Below are 21,472 nucleotides of genomic sequence, written 5' to 3'. Positions count from 1 at the left end.
GTGTATGTGTATGCGTGGTGTGTGTGTCTGTGTGTGTGTGTGTGTGTGTGAGAGAGAGAGAGAGAGAGACAGAGAGACAGAGAGACAGAGAGAGAGGGAGAGAGATGGCAGCACATCACCTGCTGGGCTAAAGATGATATTTATACAACGCAATGCAAGTTTTCAGACTCCTTGTGATCTTTCGAGCAGAAGGAGAGCTAGAAATAGAGGTTTGTGTGACGATTGCTTTGTTTTTTTGTTTTTTGTTTGTTTGATGGGCCAAGCTCTCCATTTAGAATGTTCTTGTCCTCAAATTCTTCTGTCTGGGCAAGAAAAAAAAAAAAAAAACGCCCATTTTTAGTGGTTTGTTGTTGTCGATCTGTTTTGTTTTTGGACAGTCTTGCATAGCCGGGGCTGACCTTGAACTTCTAACCCTCGAACTGAGGGCTTTGAGCGTGCTACACAAGCACTCCCTGAGCTGGGTTACACGGCCAGCCTTAGTCTGTTCATCCCTCCCCTCCACAGGACGTTATATATACATAGCAGCGAAGAGAATCACATACAAACGTACTTCTAAGGGACTAAACCATAGTCAGGTGGGAAAAAAAAATGATTCAAATGATTGTAGTTCTCCTAGGGGTTTTTTAATCTTTGGGTACCATGATGACTTGCTCCTTGCCAGGATCCTGGTGCCTTTACGGTAATGAAGGGTGTTGGTAGCCCCCACAGTGGGCAGGAAACTGTCGATGACTAAGCACTGATGATGGACCTTCTGCCTGCTCCTGTCTCCCTTGCAGTCAGAGTACCACTATGAATACACCGCCTGTGACAGCACGGGTTCCAGGTGGAGGGTCGCCGTGCCACACACCCCGGGCCTGTGTACCAGCCTCCCCGACCCCGTCAAGGGCACCGAGTGCTGTAAGCAGCCTTCTTGTCCCAGGGTCTCCCCGATCCTTAGCCCCTAGCCTTCCGCGCCAGGCTGTTCTTGATGGGACAGATGCCAGATCTTTCGTCCACCACCAACCCTTCTGGAACGCGGTGCAGAAATTTTATTTAGCCAGGTGTGGTGGCAAAGGCCTTTAAGCCCAGCTCTTAGGAGGTAGAGGCAGGTGGATCTCTGTGAGTTAGAGGCCAGCCTGGTCTACATAGTGAGCTCCAGGACAGCCAGGACTATAGAGAGAGACCATGTCTCAAAAAAAACCTAAAAACAAAACCCTACAAAAAAAAAAAAACCCACAAAACAAAAGAACAAAAAGAAAGAAATGTTATTTAATAGATTCAACCTGAGTATCTGAATTTGCTTAATTTTTCAATTTAGATCCAATGAGTATAATATAAACAATTCTAGATGCCTGCCACTCACTCATACACACACACACATGAACACACCCTTCATTTTTCTTTTCTGCCTGTCTGTGCATTTCTCTCTGATCTGCACCTCCCAGCCTTAGCAGTCTTTAGGGAATATTGCAATTTGCTTTTGTTTTTGAAAAGGAAACTGAAGAAACGAGCTTGTGCAGATACTGGTTTTTTGGATTTTTTTTGTTTTTTTAAATACACTGGGCATCACTTCAGGGAGCAAGAACCTTGCAGTGTGACCAGAAGGGTGGTGACTGCAGCTCCCGTCTCAACTCTGTGACTCAGTCCTCACAGCTTTCTATCCTCTGTGTCCTGTTCTTCTAGGAATGCAAAGGGCATAACAATAAATTCCAGGAACTAGAGATGAGAGATCATTGAAAAAGTTGCAAAGGAGATTAAGGACTTTCAATTCCCACCTCAGTTTAGCCCAGTATCTCGTCCGTCCTTCCTTCCTTCCTTCCTTCCTTCCTTCCTTCCTTCCTTCCTTCCTCCCTCCCTCCCTCCCTCCCTCCCTCCCTTTCTCTCTCCCTCCTTCCCTCCCTTCCCTCCCCTCCCTCCCTCCCTCCCTTCCATTCCTCCCTTTTTTCTTTCTTTCCACAGGTCTCATATAAATGAGGCTGACCTTGAACTCCTACCTTCCCTTCCCAAGTGGTAGGATTGCTGGTGAGTCACCACCTTGCCTGACTTTAAAATACTTTTTTCTTTTTTAAAATGTTGGCTTTATTGAGACACAACTACTTTGGCTAGGCTATTTTATTTTTCTTAATTGAGAAAGGCCCTCTGAGTAGCCTTGGCTGGCCTAGAACTTGCTATGTGGACAAGGCTGATCTTGAACTTACAACAATACCTCCTCTTACTGACCATAAATCCCACCCTTTATCTGGCAAATTTCAGGGCCGCTAGAATCTTTGCAGCAACCCTTATTTTTGTTTTGTTTTGTTTTTTGAGATAGGACTTCTCTATCTTAGAACTCAGAGATCCACCTATCTACCTCTGCCTCTCAAGTGCTGGGATTAAAGGTGTGCACCACCACCGCCCAGCTGTTTCCGGCAACTCCTAACCACTCACATTTTGGGGCATTTAGAGACTGAAAAGAAAGTTCTTAGCGACAGTCTCTCCTCAGTCTCTGTGGTAACCACAAATCTGCCTTATGTCTCTATGACTTTACTCGTGTGGTCTTTCCGTATAAATACCATCACAGAAGATGTCCCTTAGCCCTAGGTTTTAGTGGTCCCAGCTTTAGCTTGCCTCCAGCCCCATCCCTCCTCCAGAGACCACAGTGACCTCAGCACCCCTCCCTTGTCCCTGCCCTACTTTCCAGCTTTCTCTTGCAATGCCGGAGAGTTTTTGGATATGAAGGACCAGTCCTGCAAGCCCTGCGCAGAGGGCCGCTACTCCCTCGGCACTGGCATCCGGTTTGATGAGTGGGATGAACTGCCTCATGGCTTTGCCAGCCTCTCGGCGAACCTGGAAGTCGATGACACCATCACTGAGTCCACGGAGAACTGCACTTCGTGAGTCTGGGAGCCAGCACCCCAGTCTCCTGGGAAAGGGGCTTCAGGGCATCCTGGGCACTGTTGTGTGCTGCTCCTGAGGCAGGTGGGAGGACACCACACTCCCTGGGGGTGGGTGCGGGAGGGGGAGACTCCTGGAAGTGACCACTCCTTTGACCCATTCTAACCTAAGCTTACCACTGACTAGCAGACATCTGTGAGAGAGAAACACCTAAGGAAATAGAGGCAGGTGGATGAGGAACAACAAGTGTATAATGGACCAGCAGGTTTAAAACAAAACCCAATTGGATTTTCTCTGTGGAATCTTGAGTCAGTAAATAAACTTCATGAACCGGATTAGAACACAATGTACAAAGCATTGGTTGTCTTGCTGGCTTTGGTGCCAAACGTCTAAAACTGGCTGTGTATGACATGGTGTGGATTTGGAGGGATCATGAATGAGATTCTCTAACACCCTTGAGACCCATGTTTTAGTCACTGTTCTATTGCTGTGAGGAGACACCATGACCAAGGCGACTTATAAAAGAAAGCCTTTAATTGGGAGCTGACTTAGAGTTTCAGAGGGTGAGTCCGTGCAGCAGGCAGGAAAGCATGGCCCCGGAGCTGTAGCTGAGATCTTACATCTAATCCACAAGCACGAGACTGGGCCTCTAGTGGGCTTTTGAAACCTCTCCCAACAAGGCCACAATGCCCAATCCTTCTCAAAGAGTTCCACCAACCAGGGACCAAGGATTCAATGATTTGAGTCTGTCGTGGTCAGTCTCATTTGACCCACCACATGCCAGTGGCTAGGAATCACCAGCTCAGAAGGAGACCTTTGCCAGTGCCCCCTCCCCACGGGAGTCAGGGCTAGACAGCTGAATATGTATTCCAGATGTGCCTTTTAGGGACTCGGCCCTACGCTGGATGTCCTACGTAGAAGGTTTTTCTTGAACCTACTCAGGAGCCCAGGGAAACTGGCGTTGTGACTTCCATTCTGCAGTGAAAAGCTGGAGGCCCAGCGAGGTTAAGCATTCCATCTTAATTTCCTAGCTCGAAACTGGCGGGACTGATGGCAGACACAGTCCCAAGTTTCTACCGCTCCACACTGCCGCCTTCAAATCACATGACTGTGTGCCAGGTGGTGGTGGGTTCCAGGGAGGAAAACATTAGCATAAAAAGTCACATAAAGCAGTTCTGATAATATGTATGTCAGGAAAGCAAATGTTCTCTTTATCACGAAGCAAGTAAATGCGTAGCGTGAATTCTAATTGGACTTAGTAATAAAAACCCGGGGTCAGATATAGGGGTTAATGCTGGAGATGAGAGAGGCAGAGCAGCCAGCCACCAGAGAGGTCTGTAAAAGAACTCTATCAATGCTCAGCCCAAAGGGGCAATCCTGTCCTCAGACTGCCATCTCCAGACTGCGTCTGTCTCCACCAAACCTCAGACGGCACAATTCCTGTCTCCTCCGGCCTTATAGTCCTCTCTCCGCCCAGCCATATCGCCCTGTCTCCACCTCCCTAGTGCTGGGATTAAAAACATGGGATCCCAAGTGCTGGGATCACCTTTGTACAAGCTCTGTTTCTCTTTTAGACAGATTCAATCTCAAGTAGCCCAGGGTGGTCTTGAACTAACAGAGATCCCTCTGCTTCTGTCCGCGGAGTCCTGGGGTTAAAGGTGTGTGTGCCTCCACTCCCTGGTCTCTAGTGGCTTAGCTCTGCACTCTGATCTTCAGGCAAGCTTTATTTGTTAAAACATAAAAGCAAAATATCGCTACATAAATGCACTAAAAGGACCAAAGAATTGTGTTACGCTTGAATTTCTCTTTTCAAAGTTTGTTTTTATGGTGCTGAACCTGGGGAGTTGAACCTGGGGCCTCACCCATGCTAACTCCCATTTCTGTGCTTAAATCTCTCAGGGGGACCAGTGTTTGAACCACACAGTAGACATTTAATCATCCAATTGCATTTTATTTACTTGTTTGTTTTTATTGAGAAAGTGTCTCTCTAAAACCTTGACTGGCCTGGAACTCATTATGAAGACCATGAAGACCAGGCGGGCCTGGAAACTCACAGTGATCCACCTGCCTCTGCCTCCCTCCCAAGTGCTAGGATTAAAGGCGTGTGCCACCATACCCAGCAAGTCATCCAATTTTAACATTAGAGTTCAAGTTTACATATCATAATCATTATCGCAATAGCTTGGTGGGGGGCAGATATAGGGCTAGAAAAGATGCGAGAAAGGAGGGACTGCGTGGGTTAAAACTATCTGGCGCCCATCCTGTGTTAGCCCTAACATCAAATGTCGTTTGACCAGGGCTGGACAAGATGCGGATCATCCATCTATCCGCTCCATCACTTCCCAACCCTGGAAGAGGAAAGGTTCCTCCTCCCTGGGGACCGCAGTGAGAGCGGTGGAAATCATTCTCTCTCAGAGAGGCAGGATCGCGTAGGTTAGTAACAGCTCCTGTATTCAAGGCACAGACCATCACAGAGCCTGGATCTTAAGGCATCCAGAGACATCCCGAGGAGGGAGAGAGGATTTCTCCTCAGTAGAAATGGCCACCTGGAGAGATTTTAGAAGTCAGCAATTGAGCTGATACTATGAACCTGGCTCTGGCTTTCCGGTATGCCGTCCCCTTACCTCCTGTTTAGCTGGACCAGCACCCCCTGCCCGGTCGACCTTGCAACCTCCCAGCTGCTCTTCTGCCTCCTCCAGGCCATGGTCGTGACTCCACCCAGCAGCCAGCAGAATGAATACTCATCTAAACACAAGGGTTTCTTGCTCGGAACGCTGGGTTGAAGCCACCCATTGCTCTTGGGATGAGATCCAATCCTTTCCCACAGCCCGGGGAGCTGCTGTTCTCCTCTGTTCTCTGCCCATTTTGCCTGCATCTCCCAAACATCTCCCCTGCTGCTGCCATGCCGCAGCCACACCAGCTGGCCGGATGCTTTCCTCCTGAAACCTTAGAGTAGCCCTTCCACAGGCCTGTCCCTGGCTGTCTTACCTGGCTCTTGTCTCAGAGTAAAAGTCATGTCCTCAAAGAAACCGTATCAGGAGCCTCCTAAAACAGACTCTGGTGTCACCTTGTCATTTTTGTTGTTGTTGTTGTTTTGTCTGTTTTTCAAGACAAGGTTTTTCTGTAGTTTTGGAGCCTGCCCTGGCACCTTGTCATTTCTGTTACCATGCTCAGCACAGTTATTCCTCTGTGATTAGTCATATTAGTTAAGTTTCTGTTCCCTCAACTAGGAACAGAATAGAAGCCCTAAGCAGGAGAGCACCGGGTGTGTCTCCAGCATCTAACACATCATTTCCCACAAAAGTGACACAGAACTAACCATGGGAAGAGGACAAACCACAGTCTCCATGTCCGTCAGGATCCCCAAGGTTTTAAGAGTTATCCATGGATCCTGGGTGTAGGTCCCAGGACCAGGGCATGGGAAACAGTCTGCCGTCAGACACTGAGGTCCCTAGAGGGAATCAGAGTAAAGAGGAAGTGCTTAGTCTAGTTCAGTTCTGTTGTTGTGTTAAAAATGCCCCGAAAGAAGGCAACTTGGTTGGGGGGAGACGTGTTTATTTCTACTCCCAGCTCCAGGCTACTGTCTGTCACTGAGAAGCAAGGTGATAGGAACTTGAAACAGCTAGTCTTGCCACATTCACAGCCAAGAGCAGCGAGAAACAAACACATGCTTGCTCACGCATCGCTAGGTTTTGGCTCTCTTACACAGCGCAGGGCCCACTGTCTAGGGAGCAGCGCTGCTCACAACAATCTGGTCCTTCTACATTAATAAACAGTCATCCCCCACAGACATTCCCGAGGGTCCACCTGACCTAGACACTTCCTCATGAAGACTTGGAGCTGGAGAGGTGGCTCAGTGGTTAAGAGCACTTGCTGTTCTTGCAAAGGACCTGGGTTCGGTTCCGAGCACCCACACCAGGGCTCACAACTGTCTGTAACCCAGTGAACCAGTGCCATCTTCCGGCTTCCAACGGGCACCGCACACGCAGTGTGCTAATATGAATGTAGGCAGAACTGAGTCTTTTCCAGGTGATTCTGTACTATGTTTGTCAAGTTGGCTCTTAAAACTAAGCAGCGCATCCATCAGCACAGCGTGGGGTATGGTGTTGGGTGTGAGTGGGCGGGAAAGAGCAGTAGGCCAAGTACTGTAACCGTGAGCAAGAATGAAAAAAAAAAAATAGACGCCTACCTTAAAAAACAGTAAACAGTAAAAATGCAGGCAGATCACAGATGACTGGCCTATGGCTGGTCTAATCTTATACTCAGTCTCCTCTTCTTAAAAATGGTGGAAAGCCCAGTACACACCTTTAATCACAGGACTCAAGAGGCAGAGGCACGTGGACCTCTGTGAGTTCAAGGACTGACTGGTTTCCACAGTAGTGCCCAGCAAACCAGGGATACACAGTGAGACTGTCTCAAAAACAAACGGTGGTGCTAAAAATAGTGCCGTCCTTGTTGTTGTTGTTGGTGTTGTTTTTCAAGACAAGTTTTCTCTGTGTCACCCTGGCTGTCCTGGAACTTGCACTGTAGTTCAGGCTGGCCTTGAACTCGGAGATTCACCTGCCTCTGCCTCCCAAGTTCTGGGATTAAAGGCATGCCCAGCTAATAGGGCTATTCTTAAAGAATGTAGTAGTAATTAAACAAGATATATATATGTAAAAGTTGTAGCCCAGGTGTGTTGGTTTGAATAGGAATGGCCCCAATAGACTCACGTGTTTGATTGTGTGGTCCATAGGGAGTGGCACTATTAGGAGGTGTGGCCTGGTTGGAGGGAGTGCGTCACTGTGGGAGTGGGCTTTGAGGTCTCCTATGCTCCAGCGATGCCCAGCGTGGGATGCAGCCTCCTTCTACTACCTGTGGATCAGGATATAAAACTCTCAGCTCCTTCTCCAGCACCGTGCGGACATACTTCTTGCCACACTGAGAAAGAACTAAATCTCTGAAACTGTGAAGTTAGATGTTTTCCTTTACAAGAGTTGCCGTGGTCATGGTGTCTCTTCACAGCAATGGAATCCTTAACTAAGACACCAGGTGTTCTGGCATATACCTCTGAACCCTGCACTTGGGACATTGGGGTAGGAAGACAGAGAGCTCCAGGCCTGGGCTACATCGCATATCTTTGTCTTAATGAAACACAGGTGGGCTGGAGAGATGGAGGCTCAGTACTTAAGAGCACTGACTGCTCTTCCAGAAGACTGGGTTGGTTAGATTCTCAGTGCCCACATGGTGGCTCACAACCATCTGTAATTCTAGTTCTAGGGAATCCAGTGCCCTCTCTGATCTCTGTGGGCACCAGGCACGCATGTGGTACATGCAGGCAAAACACCCATACACACAAAATAAGAATAAATCCACCTAAAATAAGCTTAGGAAGAAAACGAAGGCTTAGAATGTGTAACTCAGTGGTAGTGCACACTCCGGCACGTTCAAGGCCTCGGATCCAATCTCAGATCCCCAGCACTGATCGAGGGGTCGAGGAGAAGCGTCTAGAGCAATGCTTCTGACAATAGAAACCAACCAAACATGTTGTTATTATTGAATATAAAGTTCACCAGGGGCAACACTATCAAACACCAGAACTGTGATGCATTTTGCAGATGTACCCCACTTAGGACTTCCTTTTATTTATGCATCAAACCTCGAGAGTTATTTATAGCTGATACCATGGAGTACATCAGTATTAAATGTCTCTTTCGGCAAGAGAATCAACACTGTTAAGTTAGCTGGGTCATTTTGGAAGAATTTGGTTTCTTTCCATTTTGATAATAATACCGACTGTTACTGGGCAGTCGTGGTGCACACCTTTAATCCCAGGAGGCAGAGGCAGGCGGATCTCTGTGAGTTCAAGGCCAGACTGGTCCATAGAGTGAGTTCCAGGGCAGTCAAGGCTACACAGAGAAACCCTGCCTCAAAAAACAAAGCAAAACAAAACAATGAAACAAATAAACAAAAAAACCCAACTGTTGAGTTTTTAAGGCTATGTGACTTGGGCAGGCCCTTGTTAGGCAGCTGGGAGCCTTGGGCTAGACTCAGACAAAACAGAAGTAGCAGAGCTGCCTCAGTTTACCCTTTTCTCACATTATTTGTTTGCTCTCCTGAGGTCCCTGGTACCAGGAGACTGGGGGACTTTATCATGCAAGACAAGGTTGGCTTCTGTCCGCTCAGAATCCACCGGGCAGCTGGGAAGACAGGGAAGTAAAGAAATAAAGTGTGGCCAGAAGAGGACCAGGTCACAAGAAAGCTTCAGGAGGAAACATGCCTACCCCTTGAGCCCCCCCCCCTTTCCCTTTGGAACCTTGTTCATTAGAGCTGTATGTATGTGCAGGCATGAGATGCTATTTATGGATCAGAGGTGACTTACCAGAGGTTATACCCATAAAGAAAAATGACCCCCTCCCGTAGCCCCTTAGCTAAGGATACAGCTTCAAATGCCTCACCCTCCTCCATCCAGGCTGGAGTGTCGACTGACTTGGTTTTGTTGTTATTGTTTTGTTTTTTGTTTGTTTGTTTTTGTTTTTCGGGAAAGAGTTTTTTCTGTGCTGCTTTGGAGCCTGTCCTAGAACTCCTGAGTCTGAAAATCTCCAGAATCCCTAACAGGAGAACATGGAACCTAACGCATGGCACAAAGCCTTGTGGGATGTGCTGCTGCCATAACTCTTGGTCCCTGTTCTTTTCCAGGTCCAAGTGGGTTCCCCGAGGAGACTACATTGCTTCCAACACGGACGAATGCACAGCCACTCTGATGTATGCCGTCAACCTAAAGCAGTCCGGCACAGTTAACTTTGAATACTACTACCCAGACTCCAGCATCATCTTTGAGTTTTTTGTAAGTGGCTAGCCTGGGGAGAGGGAGGAGGGGTTTACAGAGAGGTCAGGAACCTCTGAGGTTCAGATTCGTTTATAGGAATCAATCACAATTATAGCCACGTAGGAGAAGTGTTCTGGTTTTCACTCTAGAGAAAGCTGTGAGCAAAATGGGCTGAGGCCTGGGGAGCTGAGAAGAAAAGGCACAAGGCAAAGGACACAGATGGTGAGGACAGAGCCTGTGGATTTCCTAGATGTTCCATCCTGTTCACACTTGTTACGACATGCAAGTGGCTGAATTGGAAATTCTTTCTCTGGGGTCAATGTTCAGACATTGCTGAGTGTAGCTTACTTATCTGTTCTCATTTTGGGAACTGGCAGCCCCTCTCCCACGAGATCAGTGTTGTAGAACATCAGGAATCAGGGAGTGAGAGCCTCATCTCAGGAGGCTGAGCCTCTCATCCCAAACCCCTTCTACCTCAGGTCCAGAATGACCAGTGCCAGCCCAATGCTGATGACTCCAGGTGGATGAAAACTACGGAGAAAGGATGGGAATTCCACAGTGTGAGTACCACACCAGCCGCCCCCACAATCCCGGAGGAGGGGCAGGGGCCCTAAAGGGGAGCTTCCACTCCAGATCCTTGGAGGGAGGAGTCCTCTCCTCGTGGTTGATGGATTAGGCCATAGGGTGGCCAGTTTGCTCCTGTGGCTCCATCCCAGGAGCCAGAGCTTTCCAGCTTTGGGGCTGGGTTTTCTGTAAAGCCAGAGAATGATCGAATGCCAGTCTCCCTTACTGTCAAATCCCTCTGCTCCTATAAGAGATGCTTGTAGTATATGTGCTGCAAAGAATCATATATGGAGGACCAGAGAAGTGTGAGAGAGGGTTAGAAAGACAAAGCTTCAAGAGGCCACGCTGAGGAAGAGGAAGGAAAGGGTCAGAATAGGCTCTGCTTATTCAGCGAGGGACCAGTGAGGCAAATTAGCAGTGCCCGACTTTTGTGACAAATTAACACCTACCTTATGTAATTTTCTTTTTAAGGTTGAGCTAAACAGAGGCAATAATGTCCTCTATTGGAGAACCACAGCTTTCTCAGTGTGGTCCAAAGTGTCCAAGCCTGTGCTTGTGAGAAACATTGCCATTACAGGTACAGAGAACAGACTCGGATCTGGGGTCTGCTGCTGGCTTCCTGGACTCTTAGCTTCTAGGGGAGGGTGGGCATTGGTCCCCAGGGCCTTAGTGTCTTGGATCAATCTTGATTTTCTATGCCATTCTTTCTCCCCAGGGGTGGCTTACACTTCGGAATGTTTCCCCTGCAAGCCTGGCACATACGCCTCCAAACAGGGCTCCTCTTTCTGCAAGCTTTGTCCAATCAACACTTACTCCAATAAAGGAGAAACTTCTTGCCATCCATGTGATCCTGACAAATACTCAGGTGATGTTTGGGGGAGGAGGATACGGAGGAGGAGTGAGTACCAGTGAACACTCAAAGGAAAGCAGGAGACCCATCCTGTGGGGGAGCAGGATATGGAGGAGGAGTGGGTACCAGTGAACACGCAAAGGAAAGCAGGAAACCTATCCTGTTGGCCTATTACTGAATGAAGGCATAAGTCACAAACAATTCCACACCAGTTTGGAATTATGACCAATAGAGAAGCTATTTATTTAAAGGGGAAAAACTTACAGATCACTGCAGTTCTTTCTACAACTGAAGACAATAATTCTTTGTTGGTTTTTGCTGTTGTTGTTGTTGTTTGCTTGCTTGCTTTGGTAGGGAAAGGGGGTATTAAGATATATTGTTGGAGGCCACTTGTTCATTTCCTGGCCTCCCAGACTTCCGAAATAATCACACAGAAGCTTTATTATTTGCAATACTATTTGGCCAATAGCTTAAGTGTATTGCCAACTAGCTCTTACACCTAGAACTAACCCATTTCCATCATTTTATATTTTACCACTAGGGTCATGGCCTACTGGCAAGGTTCTACCTGACAGCTTACATCTTTCCCCTCTGGTGGCTACATGGCTTCTCTCTACTCTGCCTTCTTTCTCCCAGCATTCAGTTTAGTTCCCCCCCACCAGCTCTGCTCTGCCCTGCTATAGGTCCAAAGCAGTTTCTTTATTCATTAATGGTAATCACAGAATACAGAGGGGAGTCCCACATGAAAGACAGGCTCTGTTTAGCTCATCCTGGCTTTAACCTCAAACCTCAGTATGTAGCAGAGATTAGCCTGACACTCACTCTGTAGACCAGGTTGGCCTCAGACACACAGAGATCCACCTGCATCTACCTCCTGAGTGCAGGTATTAAAGGTGTGTGCCACCAAGCCCAGCTTGCCTTTGAATTTCTGCTCCCTCTGCTTTTACCTCCCAAGTATTGAGATTATAGGCAAATGTCACCATGCCTAATAGCTATATAAAAAAAGCTATTCAATTTTTATTTTTGATGGTAAGCAGTAATTACATATTTACATATGTATCAATGAACCAGCCTGCTTCCATCTTGGACTTGGAAATCATCTTATAATAAAGATAAACTAGGTTCATTCCTGTTCGTGATTAAATTGCTGTTTCTCAGAGATTGGGCTATGTCCCACCTGTAACCTTAACTACAATGGTTCTTTACTGCCTCATCCAGGAAATGACAACCACATCTTTGTTTCAAAAGTCATTAGACCACCTTGCAAGCCTACCTTTGATCAAAGGGTTATTATGACTACCTGTTGTTATGACCTTCTTGTTATAGTCTGCTTCTGTAACCCTGCCTATTTGCCTGCCAAATCCCCCATCTGAACACCCCTACCCCTGAGCTATAACCATTATCTTGCTCATGTCCAGTGCTGACTTCTTGAACCCCGCCTTAGGGAGAGAGAACCCATGTGTCCAAATTTTAAAAAGCTTGCTTTAATTAATTTGGCCATGATGATGGGATGGTGGTCTTTCTCCTTGAGTCTTTGGGATCAACAGTATGTGATAGTACAGTGTGATATTTCAATACATGCCTACCTTGTGGAGTGATCAAACCAGACCACAGTCGTCACCATTTGGCAACAAAGGTTGAAGAAAGAAGTTGGGATCTTTGGCCAATTTAAGTGATATCCACTGAACACAAGGCAGACTTTTTCTCTTGTTTCTTTTGTTGAGACAAATCTCAATGCTCTAAAGGAAAGTCGGAGGAGAGGCCTCCAAAAACATCCTGATTTGAAGAAAGAGGACCTGGGGCTGGAGAGATGGCTCAATGGTTCAAAGTGTGTACTCTGCCTACGCAGCCCAGTGATGGACGACAGGTCTAAACTCCAGAATTGGCCATGAAACAAGAAGGAAGAAGAAGGGGTCTGGTCTGCTCTTTCCCCTAGGAACCCTCATCACGACTCTTTCTTCCCCTTCTTCTACAGAAACATGTCCAAGCCCAGCACACAGCCCATTTGCATAGCTCCTCCCCCTCCATAGACATCCCTGTGTGTCACCCAGGTGGTAAGATGTGTGGTTGTTAGCCCAGGACGGCCGCTGACCTGTGACTCGCTTGCTTTTATGCTCCTGATACAAGAGCCCTATTTTTCTGCACAGATCTTGCCCAATGTTGTGTAGTTTTTCAGTCAGACAAGAAAGTTTAGATCTGGGAGGAAGTTTCTAGCCAAACATCTAAATTCCTGCTTTTCCACTTTAATTTTTATTCCTCTTCCCTTCTCCACCTCTATCAATGGTGTCTTTGTTGGTCTCTCATTGGCTCGGTTTCTAACTCAGCAATTGTGCAACAGTTCGAATGACAAGGTAGTTGTAGAAAAACTGTGTTTTGGCCAATGCTGTATAAGCTAATTTCTGTCCAAGCATTGTCGTGAAATTGTTAATCAAGGAGCTGAATTCTTAAAGCTATTCTTCACCAGCTGAGATCTTACAAGATGAATCTGCAGTTTCAAGGGGACAAGATATTTGGGCTGGAAACATAAACGAAACTAGAAGGTTCATGGGGTAATTTAGCATGGTAGCTCCGGTCAACTCCTTTGTGCTGTGTTAAATGCTAGCAGTTTCCTAATTAAAGCCCACAAGGTTTAATGGCACTGCACACATGTGGAGGTCAGAGAACAACTTTCAGGAAGGAGCCAGTCCTCTCCTGCTATATGGATCTCAGGAATCAGACTCAGGTTGTCAGTCTGGTGGTGGGGACCCCTTTACCCACTGCGTTCTCCTGCTCGCCTTGACCCCTGAGCATCAACGTTATTAATTCATGCTTCATGAAGGCCTGTCCATATTCTTACCTCTTCTAATATGAAAATGTTCTCTCACTGCAGTTTACAATAATAGGTCACGTGTATAGAAGTTCACATTCAATGCGACTTTATCTCATTTATTACTCAGAGCCTGACATGGGAGTGAGCTCCCTATTTACAAATGAAGGTGAGTTCCAGAAGGGCCCGCCAAGAGTCTGAGCTGGTAGGAGCTGAGCCTTAATGTACCTTGGGTCCTGTGTCTGCTGAGGAAATGGGTCCCAGAGAGAACACCATACTGGACGTGGAGTAAAAATATTGGCAGGAGAAGGGAGGCACAGAAAGAGGAGGTAAAGGCCTTCTTGCACTTTCCCCAGGAGCAGTCCCCTCGAGCCACGCGCACTCCCTCAGCCGACCAAACATGTAGGTGACTTTTTCACACTTGGCTAATGCCCAACTTAAACCCCTTGGTCTAAACCTGAGCTAGGAAAGCGAGGTCTGTCTCAGCATTCGGGTTAATCATTTATGAAAGGCATTTTCTCAGTGGCCTGTGTGTAAACAGCTGGACCATTTCTGCTAAAACAGACCTGGGGTGTCAGGTTAAGCAAATGTTTAACCAGCAGAACAAAGGTCTTTGTGCCAGATACACCTTCTACCTTGTGCTCTGCCAGGCTTGATACACAAGGCCCTGGGAACTGGCACGTGTTCAGCACCTCCCCCAAATCTCTCCTGGCCTCCAGCTTGTTTACCCAATAAATGAACTGAGAAGATTCCAGCTGTTTCCCAGCCCTTCCTTCCTTCTTGCCCTGCCTAATGAGACAGGGACAGAAGAGGTGGGGAGATGTTCAGTCTCGGGAACTCCCAGTGCAGGTCGACAAGGCACCCTTTGCGGAGTTTCTGATGCAGGAAGTTGTCTGGGAGAAGGAAGGGACCAGCTGAGGAATGAGGCCTCTTTAGAAGGTGGGGGAAGAGGTTCCTAAACCTTAGTCAATCTCCTGGCTTGTTGGAATTTTGGGGGGACTACCAACTAACTCCCAAAGAAAGACACGTGACTTATTATTAATTACAAATGTTTGACGTTAACTCAGGCTTGTCCCATTAGCTCTTTTAACTTAATCCAACCTGCTTCTATTCATCTACATTTTGCCTCAGGATTTTTTACTTTGCTTTCATTCTGTATGTTCTACTTTCCCGCTTCCTCCTGTCTGGCCCTCACTGTCTTCCTGGTGTCTCTTTTTATCCCCCCCCTTTTTAAAAAATTCTTATTTATTTATTATGTATACAATATTCTGTCTGTGTGTATGCCTGCAGGCCAGAAGAGGGCACCAGACCTCATTACAGATGGTTGTGAGCCACCATATGGTTGCTGGAAATTGAACTCAGGACCTTTAGGAAGAGCAGGCAATGCTCTTAACTGCTGAGCCATCTCTCCAGCCCCATCTTTTCCCTTTTTTGAGCCTAAATTCCTCCTCTTGGTTACTCTTCTTGCCTGGAAGGCCTCTCTCACTTTTGGCCATTCAGCTTTTTATTAGATCAGTCAGGTGCCTTCGGCAGGCAAGGTAAAACAGCAACACATCTTTCCATAGTTAAACAAATGCAGCACATCTTTGCATAGGTAAACAAATATTCCATAACATTTTCCCTTTTTCGGCTAAATAAAAAGAAAGGTTTTAGCATTAACATAGTAAGACTACATACAATAAGCATTTTTCACTTAACCTGAAGTTTCTACTTACTGTGCCGGCTGCTCAAGTGCTCTGCTGAACAGCAGCGCCTCTCAAAGGAGCTGTATCTATTTTTTTTGTTTTTGTTTTCTCCCACCCCCCTTTTTTTCCTCCAGCTTTCTCAGGCCCTGTGTGGAAATTCCAGCCCCACACTTGGCACCATCCTAGGGCAGTTTTTTTTTTAAGATTTATTTATTTATTATGTATACAACATTCTGCCTCAATGTATGCTCGCACGCCAGAGGAGGGCGCCAGATCTCAGTACAGATGGTTGTGAGCCACCATGTGGTTGCTGGGAATTGAACTCAGGACCTCTGGAAGAGCAGCCGGTGCTCTTAACCTCTGAGCCATCTCTCCAGCCTCCCCCCACCCCCAGGGCAGTTCTTAAATAAAAAGAATGTGCAGGCTTGCAGGCCATAATAGCGACTGCCATTTCTTTTTTAGATAAAAATATCTATTGTTTATTTATATGTATGTGTGCGTATCTTTGTGAATGTATCTGCACCTACATATAGGTTCCCAGCGAGGTCAGAGGAGATCCTCTGTAGCTGGAGTTGAAGGCGGTTATGCCCTGCTCAGTGTGGGTGGAACTGAACTCTAGTCTCTGAAAGAACAAGTGCTCGGACTGCTGAGCCATCCCCTCAGCTCCCATAACTGCCATTCTGAGAGTATCTGCATACAGCGGGCCAGGCGTGTGCTGGCTCCATCGCTGTAGACACTGTTACTCCTGCTCCTCAGATGAGACAGCTGAGAGAGGTTAAGTAATTTGCCTAACATGACACAGCTACTAAATAACAAATCAGGATCCAAACCTAGAGCCGCCTCGCTTGCTATCTCGTTGGATGACACCGTGCTGCCTATCGAGTAATATGGAATTTCTTTTAAGCGTCCTTCTTCAATATCCGGAAAGAGAGGCTGCCTCATCCTTGTGAAATGCTTCTCTGCAGAGGACACGGCATTCGTATTAGAAGTGGTGGATACAGCAGCAGTTAGGGGAATTACAATGGGGAATCCCATAAGCAGTGCGTCTTTACTCATTTTTTTCTCTCAAGTGTGTGTGTATGCGCACATCTTTCTGTTCATGGGGGGGGGGTGGCGCGCACATGTGCTAATGCAGGTTCACGCCTGCAATCCTAGCCCTCCGAGGCGCTAAAGCAGAATTGGTTCAAGTCTGAGGCCAGCCTAGACTTCACGGTGAGTTTCAGGTCGGGCTATCCCGCCCCCTTCCCTCCCCAAAAAAAGAAGGAGGAGGAGGAGGCAAACAATAAAAACAGAAAGCAAATGCTTTCTGGAAGTTTGTGTAGTGACACACCCATGGCCTGGGGCACTGCTGGCCACTAGCCAGTAGCCAAGAGTGGCTAGTGTTTGTGTAAGAGCTGGGCTGCTCTCTTGTATAACTTGAAATATTTCTTTGCTCCCTTTGGTACTTCAGAAAAAGGATCTTCCACCTGCAAAGTGCGCCCAGCCTGCACAGACAAGGATTATTTCTATACCCACACAGCCTGTGATGCTAATGGAGAGGTGGGTAGCACACTTGGAGCCCCCCCACCCCCCCGTTCCCTGTTCCTTAGACACAGTGAAACTGACACTGGAGAAACCCCCACCAACCTGCATGATGAACCCAGGCTGGTGGGGGGCCAAAGGACATGGTTTCGAGTTCAGGTCGGACACTCTTTCTGCCCATGTGTGTCTCTCTGCCCGTGTGTCACTCAGCATTGACACGTGTTCTTTTTCAAACCCACTCCGCTTTCTTTTGCTTGGTTTCTCTCTTTTGCTCACCCGCGGGCCCCACCAGCCCATCCCCACCTGCCGCTCTCCATAGAGAGACCCAGTCTCGTGTGCTAGCTGCTTCAGGGGAGAGCAGAGGACATCTCTTCCCACTTCCAACTCCCTGGAGAATGGCCTAACCGGTTCTAGTGCCCACTGTTTCTCCCCAGCCCCCACCCACACTAGACTTCCTACCCCTGTAGTCTGGTTGTCTCTGGGCTGACAAGCAATGTTTGTGTGAACTGATGTGTCAGGCTGTGAATCAGGCGACTGAGGTACAACCCCACACTCACAGAGCTCCCAAGGGCAGCAGGGAGGTGCCGGACAGTGGTGGTGCACACCTTTAATCCCAGCATTTGGTCTACAGAGTGAGTCCCGGTACGGCCAGGGCTGCACAGAGAAACCTTGTTGAAAAACAAAACAAAACCAACAAACAGACAGAGGAGAAAGAGGATCCCACCACCATGAGGCAATGGAGGGGCTGTGTAGGGCCTGGGAGAATCCTAAAGAACAGAACGAGCCGGAGGAGTCTGAGGAAGCCTCTTTGAAAATGCTATTCAACAGTCAACAAATATTGAGAGGGCCAAGGGGAGGTTTGTTTAGACCTGTTTTGAAATAGTCTCACTATATATACAACGCTGGCCTAGAACTTAGAGCGATCCTCCTGCCTCTGCCTCCTGAGCACTGGGATTAAAGGTGTGCATAACCATGCTCAGCTGATAAAAAGATTTTTATTTTTGGCAAGAGTATACAAATCTTTACGGGAGACAACTGGTCACCACCTCTATCACAGAACTCTGATTAGACACACCCTTCCTCCTCTGGCTAACATTATTTGTCACTGTGGCAAACATGTGACCAGAACAGAATTCTCTACTGTTTCGGGAGTTCTCATCCTCGGCCAAATCTCTGGTATCCTCCAACCCCCATGTTCTGGTTTGAAACATGGTCTACATCCCACCCATGCTGAATCTTGCTTACTTCATGTTTGCAGACACAGCTCATGTACAAGTGGGCCATGCCAAAAATCTGTGGTGATGACCTCGAGGGATCAGTGAAGTTGCCCGCCTCTGGTGTGAAAACCCAATGCCCGCCCTGCAACCCAGGCTTCTTCAAAACCAACAACAGCACCTGCGAACCCTGCCCCTACGGCTCGTACTCCAATGGCTCCGGTAACAGCACCCTTGCTCTGTTTCCTACGTCCCCTCCATCCTAATAAATGGGGGTTGGTGATTCCCAGAGGAGCTAGCCAAGTGCCTTCTGCCCATCCTCTGAAGGCAGTGAAGGGCAGGCCAGTTCTGAGGACCAGGTTCAGGAGTCTGTAGGTCAGCATCAGATTGCCCTGTCTTCTGCCTCACTGTCTCAGTCTTCACAAGAGAGGTGTCCAGGATGCGGCAAAGATGCTAACTAGAAAGTCCACGGGGCTAAGAGGACCAACTGGACAGAATGGTAACCTATAAGTTACAGGACACAAGGGAGTTGGGGGAGGAGGGCTGTGTACTTGCTAGAACAAATGCATTTGATGACAACGTGGGAATCCTGTGACGTACCTGAGCGAGCTTAAAAGGCGCATCAAAGCGAATGTTTGATCAGTAGGGACAGCTGGAGTTCTGGTCGGCGTGTTTAATTTGAACGTGTTGTTTTGAGTACCTCTGACCTAACTTCGTGCTGCAGCACCGCGCAGTCCACTGTTTGGCAGCCACCTGTCTGTCTGGCAACAGGTTCAGACACTGACCGAGTCTTGTGCTTCTTCTAGAGTGTACCCACTGCCCAGCGGGAACTGAGCCTGCGGTGGGATTTGAATACAAATGGTGGAACACGCTGCCCTCCAACATGGAAACTACTGTTCTCAGCGGAATCAACTTTGAGTACAAAGTCCTGACCGGTAACTGCCTCTCCCCCCCTTACCCCGGTGACTGCCTCTCCCCCCTTACCCCGGTGACTGCCTCTCCCCCCTTACCCCGGTGACTGCCTCTCCCCCCTTACCCCGGTGACTGCCTCTCCCCCCTTACCCCGGTGACTGCCTCTCCCCAAACCCCCTTCCCCTGTGCTGTCACTCTTTGCTCTCCCACTGGGAATCATGACTCCCTTGGAAGTTCCACTCCCTCCACGGACATGCCACCATCGTTTAGTTTCAGAGAGAGAACGGAGCTAGGAAAAGCATATACAAGCCAGTCTTGGTGGCTCAGGCCTGTAATCTCGGCACTCAAGAGGCTGAGGCAGGAGCATTACTGCAAATATGAGGCACTAGTGAACTCCAGGCTGGTCTTAGTGTGAAATCCTTCTCAAAACAACAAAAATATTAAAGAAAAAGCAAAAGAGGTTGAGGCAGGAGTATTACCACGAGTCCTGGATAGCCTGGGCTACAGAGTGAGATCTGGCCTAGAGAGAAGACAGGAAGGGGGTTGGGGAGGAAGAGAGAAAGAGGGAGGAAAGAAGATAAATAAGAAAGGAAGATAGTAGTAAGTTAGTTGCCAGGTAAGCATCAGGTCTGGATACCTTGCAGGACAGTGTTATTATCACATTGACTCTTCCCTCTCCTTTTCCAGGCTGGGAGGTGGCTGGTGACTACATTTATACAGCTGTTGGAGCCTCAGACAACGACTTCATGATTCTCACGCTAGTTGTGCCAGGATTTAGGTGAGGACTACAAAACCAGGGGAGCCCAAGCCAACCTGGCCTCTTCCAAAGCCCACGTCCTTGAGAGTGTGACGTGGAGAGGCTCCAGATTTGAGTTTTGTTTCACTTCGGTATCAATCCAGAACAGAGAAGAGCACACCATGGCCACGTTAACTGTACACCAGGACATGTTCTTAGTTAATTTTTAATTATTTTTATTTTGTACGTGTACGGGTGTTTGCCTGCATGTATGTGTATGCCCCGTGAAAGGACAGAAGGGGACACTAGATTCTCTAGAGCTGAAGTGACAGGCAACTGCAAGCCACCATGTAGGTGCTCAGAATTGAACCCCAGTCCTCTGCAAGAGCAGCCAGTACCCCAAACCGCTGAGCAGTGTCTGTAGATCACCCCTGTACCCATGATGGTTTATTTTGAATGTCAGCTTGAGATTTGGAATCACCTAGGAGACATACCTCTATGTATGTTGAGAAGGGAATTTCTGGAAAGGTCTGAGGAGGAAGGGCTGTCTATGCAGGTCGGGGTCTGACTAAGGAGGAAGAGCCGTCTATGCGGGTCAGGGTCTAACTAAGGAGGAAGGGCCGTCTATGCGGGTCGAGGTCTGACTAAGGAGGATGAGCTATCTATGCAGATTGTGGTCCTAGGCCTCAGCCTAGGAAGGAGGAAGTGAGTGGAGTGGCAGCGTGTATCTGGCTGCTACCTGACTTTGGACACACCTGGTCACCTCATGCTCCAGCTTCCCTGCTTCCCATCATGTGGACTGTATCCCCTTAAACTGTGAGCTGGGATAAGCCCTTCCTCCCTTAGCTGCTTCCTGTTCAGTGATTTATCACAGCAGTGAAACAAACTGATGCAGGACCCATGCCGTGTTGGCCTACCCAGCTTCTCTCACTGGCTGGTCACGTCAATCCTTCCTCCTCACGACAGCAGCGAGAGTTTTAGAGACTTAGAAATAATGCCACAGCAGGGCTGGAGAGATGGCTCAGGCTGCTCTTCCAGAGGCCCTGAGTTCAAGTCCCAGTACCCTCATGGTGGCTCACAATCATCTGTAGTGAGATCAGATGCCCTCTTCTGGCGTTCAGACATACATGCAGGCAGAATACTTGCATACATAAAATAAATAAATCTTTAAAAAATTTTAAAGAGGGGCTAGAAAGATGGCTCAGAGGTTAAAAGCATTGCCTGTTCTTCCAAAGGTCCTGAGTTCGATTCCCAGCAACCACATGGTGGCTCACAACCATCTGTAATGGGATCTGGTGCCCTCTTCTGGCCTACAGGCATATACACAGGCAGAATATTGTACACATAATAAATAAATAAATATTTTAAAAAATTAAAGAGAAAATAAGGCCATATTACCACTTACAGTTTATTTTTATGAAATTTTAATAGATAATTTAATATGCTTTTTGTGTATGAATGTTTTACATATATGTGTGTATATACACCTTGTGTGTGTCAGTTTGATCCCCTGGAACTGAGGC

The 21,472-nt window shown here is 47.7% G+C and overlaps 1 protein-coding gene across 5 annotated transcripts in view; it reads left to right on the top strand.

The window, feature by feature from the left end:
• The window catches only part of Elapor1 (endosome-lysosome associated apoptosis and autophagy regulator 1), an 81,896-nt gene that overhangs the window by 44,336 nt on the left and 16,088 nt on the right, over positions 1-21,472 (top strand). For 2 of the 5 annotated variants that reach the window (XM_057793160.1, XM_057793159.1), the window contains 10 exons: positions 777-897; positions 2,660-2,852; positions 9,532-9,679; positions 10,141-10,221; positions 10,697-10,802; positions 10,941-11,090; positions 17,017-17,105; positions 18,346-18,523; positions 19,108-19,236; positions 19,901-19,991. In XM_057793160.1, the coding sequence (XP_057649143.1) occupies positions 777-897; positions 2,660-2,852; positions 9,532-9,679; positions 10,141-10,221; positions 10,697-10,802; positions 10,941-11,090; positions 17,017-17,105; positions 18,346-18,523; positions 19,108-19,236; positions 19,901-19,991 (1,286 nt within the window). Of the gene's footprint in view, positions 1-776; positions 898-2,659; positions 2,853-9,531; positions 9,680-10,140; positions 10,222-10,696; positions 10,803-10,940; positions 11,091-17,016; positions 17,106-18,345; positions 18,524-19,107; positions 19,237-19,900; positions 19,992-21,472 lie in introns of those variants that run through there. The other 3 variants (XM_057793161.1, XM_057793162.1, XM_057793163.1) reach the window with 3 other exon arrangements.

This window comes from Chionomys nivalis, chromosome 18, assembly GCF_950005125.1.
Source record: "Chionomys nivalis chromosome 18, mChiNiv1.1, whole genome shotgun sequence".
NCBI lineage: Eukaryota > Metazoa > Chordata > Mammalia > Rodentia > Cricetidae > Chionomys > Chionomys nivalis.
This window is presented reverse-complemented; position numbering and strand designations above follow the sequence as displayed.